Raw genomic sequence first — 10,221 nt, forward strand, 5'->3', positions numbered from 1 at the left:
TCTGGCAACGGAAGGAACGCCCGCGGACTGGAAATTAGGTGTAATGCACCCTCTTCACAAAAAGGGAGATATGATGGTGTGTGATAATTATAGGGGCATCACCCTACTTAACGTGGCATATAAAGTATTGTCCAACGTATTGTACAGAAGATTGATCCCCTATGCTGAACAAATAGTTGGGAACTACCAGTGCGGTTTCCGACCCAATAAATCAACAACGGATCAAATCTTCACAGTCAGGCAGATTCTTGAGAAAACGCTTGAGTTCGGAGTCGACACCCACCACATATTCGTCGATTTCAAAGCCGCATACGACTCAGTCAACAGACAAAAACTTCTACAGGCTATGATGGAATTTCAAATGCCGCTTCATCTTGTTCAACTAACGGAACTTACACTCACAGGCGTAGATAGTGTAGTCAGAATCCAAAACGACTTTTCCAGACCCTTTTATTGTAAAAATGGACTGAGACAGGGAGATGGACTGTCGTGTCTCTTATTTAACCTTGCACTAGAAAAAGTAATTCGAGAGTGCCATATTAATACGAATGGCACCATCTTTAATAAATCTGTACAAGTGGTCGGATATGCAGTTGACATAGACATTATTGCTAGGTCCACAGAATCTCTGATCGAAGCATTTCGATCACTAAGGGCGTCTGCACTTAGAATGGGATTAAAAATAAACGCACAGAAAACCAAGTATATGTATTGTACTAGATCAGGCAACCAGATACCTAGACTATTATGATTATGATCTGGAACTGGAAGGTGTGGACACCTTCGTCTACCTGGGCTCGCTGCTGACGCAGACCTGACCTGAGGACAACAATGCCAGCGAAGAAAAATTAAAAGAAGAATAGTGCTTGCCAATAAGTGCTATTATGGCTTGAGGAAACATATGGCCCCAAAACTACCCAGAAAAATTAAAGTTACCATATATAAAACACTAATAAGGCCATTGTTAACATACGGGTCTGAAACGTGGTCACTTACACAGAACGACCAAGAATTGCTTAACGGTTTCGAGAGAAAAATTCTAAGGAAAATATACGGAGGAGTCCAAGAACAAGGTTTGTGGCGTAGGCGCTACAACTTTAAGTTATATAGAAGTTTTGGGGAACCTGACGTTGTAAAATGTATTAAATTAGCACAACTTCGATGGATAGGACATGTAATTAGGCGAGATGAAGATGCAACGATCAGAAAAATTTTCGACCGAAGAGGACCAGTGGGAAGACGAGCCAGAGGAAGACCTAGGTATCAAGATAACATAGAGGATGATCTAAAATCCATCGGAGTTAAAGCATGGAGAGGAGTTGCCAGAGACAGGGGCGAATGGAAGATTGTTCTGAAGAAAGCTTTGGCTCATAACGAGCTGTAATGCCACTGATGATGAATTTTGGTCAAATACAATGTTGTTATTTTTGATGAACTTATTTCTCTAAGTTTTTTATGAAAGTTGAATGAGTGATGTTTTAAAAGTAGTAGTGATTCTTCACAATTTTTAAGTAACAATGCATTTTTGTCTTTCTTCTAGTTCTTCTATTAATTATTTTGTATTCTTTTTTACCTTTACTGTTTACCATCATGTCTAAAATTTCCATTGTGATCCAAATTTTCTTTGTTTGTCTCCTTTTTTCGCCCAGACCATTTTGTGAAGCCTTATGTATATTGGTTTTGATGTTCTTCCACTGTTCTTCTATGTTCTTCATATTTACTTTTTGTAGCTTCCCTCTAGTTTCATTGTTTTTTAAAGCCCATATTTTGTCCCAGATATTTGGGCACCTAAGAAATCATTTTACCTCTAAACCTGATTTCACCAAAATTAGTGGCCGTGGCCGGAGTTAACGTCTGCTCCAGGGTAAGCGAAGCTGTTAAATTAAAAAAACTACAAACCTGTATATATTAATTTTTATTATTTAAGTATAAATTCTTTTCACAATTAATTTAAACAAAAAAAAAAACAACAATGGAATGACAAAAAACTTTTTAAAAGAAAAGTACGTTGAAACTCGTCACGCCAAATAGCAATACCATACCCGTTACGGCAGACTTTAAAAAAATATATTTACAACTTATAGACAACCCAAAATTAAGAACATTCTATGTCTGACTTACACTGGTTTGTTCTACAATGAGGCATTTTCATGACTATAGTATACTCACAGCCATAAAAAAGTACGCGAAATGCATGACATCGTACGATCATATTTCCGACGCTGCGGTGTCGAAATCAGGATCTGTTCACGTGTAATGGTTTAGGCGTGCTTTTTCTTGTCGATGCTTAGATTCTAGCTGTAATAACCTCTTAACTAGAGTGCGATAAAAAATTATTTAAAACGTTAAAGCGTTTTTTTCTTTAAACTAATTTCTCAAAATAATGGATAAAACAGTTTGTTTTATATTATGCTTTAATGTTGTAGAATCAATAATATCTCCTACTGTTATTTTAGACAACTGTAGTGTGTCACAGTTAAGGGAAGTGTATGACTGGTGGACTGTCTAGAAAGTTTTATCGTTGGATTGAGCCCATCCATTGATATCAAAGTATCAATAATAATTACCATAAAAATGCCTCATTATTGAAGTATACTGTTTATATGCGTATCTCAACCATTTCAACTAAACCTACATCATGCTTCTTTAATATATTAGATATGTTACAAAAGGACCCACTCGAACTTTAGACTTGGTGAAATAAAACAGTTCGTGGTTTAACATTACCTTCGAAAAGACGATATCAATACTTTTAGGTTTTCTGTTTCTAGTTGGAATCATACTCACATCATTCTGCATCACAACGGGACACACTTTGAACTAGTTCTTCTGTAATAAGCCACTATAACTAATTAAAAAAACCTGGGCAAGTATTAGTGTAACTTTACCAGACAACAGATTTGATCGTCAATGAATTTTTACTTCCTTTGAGCTTATATTGTTTCACTTTATCTCTAAAAAGGTTGTAAGTGTCCCTTTAAAACACGCAATGTTATTTGAATTTTGGAAATTACGTTCGACCATCTAATAAGAAAAGTTGATTAATAAATACTTTTTACTTTTTATACCACAAACTGAAGCTAAAGCATAAAATAAAATTCATAGGTAAAGATTCGTCCAGTCACCAGATTTGTTTTTATTATAATACACTCATGGACAAAAATATTCGATATTTTTGTCCATGCGTGTAGAAACCAAAGTAAATAAGAAGCATCTAAAATAACAATTTGTATATGGGAATATGTATACTGACCATATTTTTTAAATCATAATTAAATATTACATTTTAACTTCACTTTCTGTATAATTTCCAGTAAATCAAATCATTCATAAGGTTAACCTTAAAAAATGGTTAATATTTTCGTGTAAGAATATACTTTTGTGGAATTTTATGCATTTCTATATAGTTTTTTAATTGAAGGAATATAAAATTAGATTCTATAGAAGTTGTACAAGGATGGTCCAATAAGTACTTAACCACACAGCTCGTTGGCGCCACTATCGCAAGAGAAATTTGCTATTTTTAAGTACATTCTCGTAGGCGGCTACTGTCAAAATATCAGCAAAATCGGACTCGTAGTTTTGTTTTGACCGCATGAGGAAGCGGGTGTGTCAGCGGATTTTAGGAAAATGCAAAAGAGAGCACTCTCGGTCGTTGTTAAGCGATAACGTGAAGGTGCACGAAATAGCTGAGACAGTAGGAATTTCAAAAGACCGCGTGGATCATGTCCTGCATGAATCTTTGGGCTTGCGAAAGCTGTTTAAATGTTGGATGCCGCGTTTGCTCACTCTGGACAAAAGCACAACCGTGAAACCGTTCAGATCATTGTTTGACACTGTTTAAGCGCAAAGCGCAATCTGAAGGAATATCTGCGTTGTTTCGTGACCGCGACCAAACATGGATCCACTGGTACAGACCAGAGACCAAGGAGCAGTCGAAACAGTGGATTTCACCCTGCGAACGTACTCCAAAGAAGGTAAAGATTGTCCTATCGGCCGGAAAGGTAATGGACCACCGTTTTGTAGGATTCACAATGTGTGATCTACATCGACTATCTGTAGAAGTGAATTGCAAACTTGGCGAAGAAAAAAATGCGTTACCACCATGAGAACGAACCGGCTCACAGCTTCACCGTCGCCACATCCAAATTGGACTACGAACTACTACCCCACCCACCGAATTTTCTAGATGTGGCCCCGTGCGCTTTCTTTTTTTTTTCAAATTGAAAAAGTCACTCGCCGGGCAGAAATGTAAGTCGAATGAGGAGATCATCGTCGCCAGGACATACGATAAATCACCACTTTCCCAAAAAAATTTTATTTTGTAGGCTAAGTACTTATTAGGACCGCCCCCGTATTTAAGTTACAATTCCTCGTTTTCTTTCAAGGAAACATTGCAAGTAGTTGTCAAAAAGGCGTATGAATGTGATCTAATATTTTTGGTGTGCAAATTTTTTACAGTATTTGTTTAATAATCTTAAGGAAGACGGTGTGATAACATATAGTCAAGTTTTTCAAGATATATTAATCAAAACATCGAGTCGTAAGTCCAAGACGGCAGTCTTCGACTAATACACATTACGCTATTCACCTGCTAAATGCTTTGATTAGTATATGTAGAAAGTAACACGACTCTATAGTGTTTAGAGAATTACTACCGTGTAAAGCTAATTTGGAACTCGCCTAAACTGCCATAATATTAGGTCTAACTATTTCATGCATAAAATAAAAATAATTCTCTGATAAAAACTAAAAATGTGTAAGATCATTTGTCCAGTTCTTTAATATCTAAATACGTCCAAATCATAATTCAAATCCCAAAATTTATAAATGTATTAAAGAAGAAAAAGGTACAAAATGGTTTAGGTCACAAAGTTTATGTGAATTGCGTGTAAGGTTTCTTTTCCGTGAAAAAGTTCTTCAAAACGAATACCTGCCCGAAAGCAATAGTAATAACTGCCAAAGTTTCCATGATTGACCACCAGAGTACCCTTTCGTTCAGTTCTTCGGCGCGTTTTCTGCCTTGGGCTTCTCGTAATCGATGATGTGTTTGGTAATCCAAAATCGTATTCAGAGATTTGTGGATTTCTTGGGCTGATGATTCCATCTTAAACATAAGTTATAGTTAGTGCACATATAAAGTCATCTTTTACATAAATATTATAATTTTTTTAAATTGAAGATAAAACGATTTTAAAAGAACTGGCAGCAGCTAACGTTACAGAAGTTATTTACCTCATCAACCGAAGACTTAATTTATAGTCACTAGGACTAGTTTCGCAGTATAACCTTTAGTTATACCGCGATTTACATTAATGCTGTGAGGAAGTTGTACGACGACATGACGAGTTCAATAAATATTGAATAAAAAGTGACAAAACAGATAATGGTAGCCAAAGGATTTCGCCAAGTCTGCTGCATTGCACCTACGCTCTTTAAGGTTAATTTGGAGGGGGTATTTAAGGCATGTCTTCGATATTAATTGCAAGTCGCGATTATGGCATTACAACAAGTTGAACGTAGAGAAACCGGCGCAGAAGGGAAACCTGGACTCAGGCAACAAACTCAGGAGAAGAGAGATGACAGATGGTGCGAAAATTTAAAAATGGTAGTGTATACTGTCCTAAACATTGGATGTATACGATTGTAATATTTTAATAACTTGCGTGATTATGAATTAACCAATTAATGATATTTGAAAAGCAGAAAAAAGGAGATGTTATATTATTTGAATAAAAATAATAATGTTACACAACAAACGAGACGTCAGGGTAATCCCGACAGAAAATACAAAGGAATTGGCAACACCCACTCCGTCCATCATCCAAATGAAAATAGTAATAATGAAAAATTTATATGGTGTTTTATATAAAAAGATGTAATCAAACTAGTGATTATGTAAAATCACTAGAATGTTTATGAGTTGAAGATTGTGACACAACTACATGAAATGTGAAACAGTTCATCAATTTAAGTACTGTACTCATTCAAACAACAAAAAGGTTTTGTATGAAGTCTGGCATGAGGAAATGAGACTATTCTGAGTTTTTAAAAGCATTCTAATAAGAAAAGAGTGGTAATATGACTTCAAACAAAATGCTAGGTAATATAAGGTGACTAGGCGGTACTAAGTTATTGTAATCCTGCTAATACGATTACACTATGTAAATTTTTGATTTTATGACCAATTCTTTGTAATATTGGTAGCTGTAGTTACCATCGATATTGTATTACTTCTCATGTAAGTCACATTTTACATTATTATCTCTTTTCAGTCAACATACGAGGTCACTTTTTGGCCTTCTCTTTTAATTTAAAGAGCTTTACAAATCCTTCTAAAAGAGTGTTACTGGACTGCAGATTGCAGTCTTGCAGATATGGACTAATTCTGTTTAAGTACAAAACGAAACGTTTCCACTAATATATGAAATAGTTAATATTTAGCTTGTTTCTTTTCTCCTCTTATCTGACTAAGATCTTCAACAGTTACAGTGTGAAAGGGATTCCACCCCTTTTCATTGTTTTATCACTGCCCTAGAGAACTTCAGCCTGAACTAGGTAGCTATAGACGATTCCTCGTGCTCTAGGATAGATAGATAGAAGGTATGTCTAAAAATTCCACCCAACTTTATCATCAATATCTTGACATATATTAATTAATTTAGCTGGAATTAGCAGAAAACTAATTGGTCTGCATAAGGTGATGTTGCTCAAAGGTTTTTCGGGTTTGGGAATAAGTAAAACTTTGGCATTAGTTGGAAGTATATATAGAATATATATAATATAATAGTATATTTAAAGCTTTAGATAATTCTTTGAGTTTGCATTACTAATAATAATAAATAAATTCTTCTTCTTCTACGGCACTACAGCCCAAAATGAGCCTTGGCCTCCTTTATTTTTTGCCTCCACCCTTGTCTGTCTGTAGCTGCTCTTCTCCATACACGGACTCCTAAAAGTGCTTGTGCGTCGCTGCTTACTGTGTCTTCCCAGCGCTTTCTTGGCTTTCCAACTGGTCTCTTTCCCTGCATTCTGGCGTTCAGTGCTCGTTTTGGTAGCCTATCCTCTCCCATTCGTATCACATGTCCGGCCCATTGCAATCTTTGTATTCTAATGAAGTCTGACAGGGGTGTTTCCTTATACAGTTGATAGAGCTCGTTGTTATATCGAATTCTGAAGATTCCGTTTTCCCTCACAGGTCCTAGTATTCTCCTCAGTACTTTTCTTTCGAATGTGTCGAGTTTGTTTTTGGATGTTTCTTTCAGGACCCATGCTTCGCTGCCATAATTATTCGCAGATAATTCTTTGAGTTTGCATTACTAATAATAATAAATAAATTACAAAAATAAATAAAAATAGCTTCAGAACAGTAATAATAATAATACCGTATAGCATTTTTGCCGAGAAGATCCTTTCCGATTGTTCCGGCGCCAATGGCATCTTTAATTTCAGGCTTTAGTTTCAGGTAACTAGTGTCGATACACATTAGCACACTGGAACCGACGGCTTTACGTACCCTCCGAAGCACGGTGACGGCTGCTTATCATTTTTAGAAATGAAAATGCCATTGTTGGTGCTAGAGTACTCGTACTGGCAAAAGTACTCTGGCTTAGTATTTTGGCCGCTGAGCTACGGCCGATACTGAGTTTGTATTGTAATGAGATCTGAACAAAGAGACTTCTTTGAGTTAACTTTTTGTTGGTGGCTTCGTTAACATTCATTTCAAAAATTTTAAGCGGTAATTTAAGTTTATACATGATTTCCAAAAAGGAAATCCATATGAATGTAGTTGAGAAACTGTGGACAGAGGGCTAGCAGTTTCAGCAGCTTCTTGATTTGTTCTAGAACAATTTTCGTTTTCTTTATGAATTGCAGGATTTAAGGGGTGGGATGTGTTAATTTTTTTGGCAACCTTACATAGAGAATATTCTATGGAGTCAGTCATTGTTAGATTTTTAAGATAGTTCTTCATCACTATCTTCACTCTACTGTTGCACTAAAAAGTTCTATTGCACTATATTTACAGCAGTTCGTTAAATTTTTCAACCATAATACTCTTCTTCTTCCAATACTCCTTGGTCTTGCTATTTTTCCCTACATCATCAATCTGAGCATTTCATATCACTACGTTTATCGTACGAAATTTGTTTTTAGTATTGCATATAGCCGCTACTAAAAAATCTTCTGACACAAACGTAACATCAATCTTTTGTTGACATAAATCGAGAGTTTCATTGCCATACAACAAGCCGTGTAGATACAGTGAATTTTTGAAATTAGCAAGTCGGTAGCAAGCATCACACCTGTCACCTATTTCCCGCGGTATTGCGAATTTCAACGTAGTTGCTCCAGTCTCAGCGAAAAATCCAGGCCAGGTCCATCCAAAACAGCAGTAACACATCAAAACATTAATGTGGTTCGTCAGCTAATTAAGGATGGCCGCCGTGTAACATATAGGGAGATAGAGGCATCTTTGGGCATTTCAAAGACCTCGATCCAAAAAATCCTACATGAAGAACTAGGTGTTACGAAGTTGGTTTTCCGTCGGATACCTCATTTGCTCACAGAAGAGCAAAAAGCGGTTCGCGTCAATTGGTGTCGAAAAACATTGAAACGGTTCAACAAAGGAAGCTCTCAAAAAACGTTTATAGTATTTACTCCTGTGAACCGGAAAATAAACGCCAATCCGCTGTGTGGGTAGTTCACGATGAGGAAAAACAAACAAAAGTAATCCTCAAAACAAAAGTTGACACACTGCGTTCTAGAAGTGTGTCTAAAAAAATGGTCGCAACTTTTGTATCAAAATCTGGTCATGTGGCAACAATTGCTTTAGAAGATAGAAGAACGGTTACTTCTAATTGGTATATAACCGTGTGTTTACCAGAAGTTATCGCGAAACTCCGACAAAGCAAAACACTACTTAGAATCATCCTACATCAGGACAATACAAGTGCTCACACTGCCCAAAAGACTATAGAGTTTTTGGAGCTTCAAAACATCGACTTGTTAAACCATCCACCGTATAGCCCCGACCTAAGTCCCAACGATTTCTTCACATTCCCAAATATCAAGAATTCAATGCGTGTGCAGCAATTACACGCGCCAGAAGAAGCCATCGATGCCTTTAAAACAGCGATTTTGCAGGTGTCAATTGAGGACTGGAATAACTATTTTACCAATTGGTTTGAACATATGCAAAAGTATATCGATCTGGCGACATATTTTGAAAAGCAATAAAGTACTTTAAGTCTATATATTGTTTGTATTTATGGCTATATGCAAAAACTAAAAAGAACCCTCATATCGTGTTTACTATTTTATAATGCTTTGCCCATCTCCCACAATACTTGTGTTTGTGTTGTGTTGGTTTTCGTCTCTGTCCATGCTATTCCACACTTATTTATGTGTTCTTGCTTAAGTCTCCAGCTTTTAAGTCCATATTGTATTACTAAAAATACATAACATCTCTGAGCTCTTATTTCAGTTCTAATGTAAGGTCTGGGTTACAGAGAATTGATAATTATTTTCTGAAGTCCAGGTTCCCAGGTATTTGTATTTTTCAACTATTTCTAGATATACATCTCCCACATGTATCTTTGCATGACTGTTTTATTTAACATTATTATATATTTAGTCTTTCTTACATTCATCTTTAGTCAATATTTTTCACAGAAGGTACTTGTCTTGTTTAGTAGTTAGCAGTTAATAGGTAGTAATAGTTGTAGTTGTTCAGCAGATCTTGTCACAATTACGGTGTTAACATTTTTATTTTTTCGGTATATAAAATATGCTTTAGAAGAAACAAGATTTGTTATAAAATCAGCAAGGAGCATTGTATTGGTTATAAAATCCGCAAGAAGTATTATATGTATTAAAAAATAGATAACTTAGTTATAATGGTTAGCCTTAGTATTTTATAGCAATATATAGTATATATGTCTAATAAATAATGTGATAAATCTAATGAAATGTGTATACACATAAAGAATTTTTGACAAAATAAATAATAGAACTCACCTGCGTTAAAACAGTGGCATGTTCACCAATTCCAGGTAAAGGTTGCTCCTCTCCAACTTGGAAATCCATATATACAAGTTTATGTGAAAAAGTGGAGAATTCATTGCTGAAGCATACTTTGTAGATACCATGGTCCTGAGATACAAAACTGTGTGAGTCGAACTGCATTTTGACTTGTTTGTATAATATATTGCCTTTGGGATC

The 10,221-nt window shown here is 35.8% G+C and overlaps 1 protein-coding gene across 1 annotated transcript in view; it reads right to left on the reverse strand.

Moving 5' to 3' along the window:
* Positions 1–1,899: 1,899 nt before the first annotated feature.
* Positions 1,900–10,221, reverse strand: part of p24-1 (transmembrane emp24 domain-containing protein) — a 17,888-nt gene continuing 9,566 nt past the window's right edge. The window contains exons 3-4 of the mRNA XM_072522797.1: positions 10,018–10,216; positions 1,900–5,107 (exon numbers count right to left, since the gene is read on the reverse strand). Coding sequence (XP_072378898.1) covers positions 4,877–5,107; positions 10,018–10,216 — 430 coding nt within the window. The 3' untranslated portion in view covers positions 1,900–4,876. The remainder of the gene's footprint in view (positions 5,108–10,017; positions 10,217–10,221) is intronic.

This window comes from Diabrotica undecimpunctata, chromosome 2 (genome assembly GCF_040954645.1).
Source record: "Diabrotica undecimpunctata isolate CICGRU chromosome 2, icDiaUnde3, whole genome shotgun sequence".
NCBI lineage: Eukaryota > Metazoa > Arthropoda > Insecta > Coleoptera > Chrysomelidae > Diabrotica > Diabrotica undecimpunctata.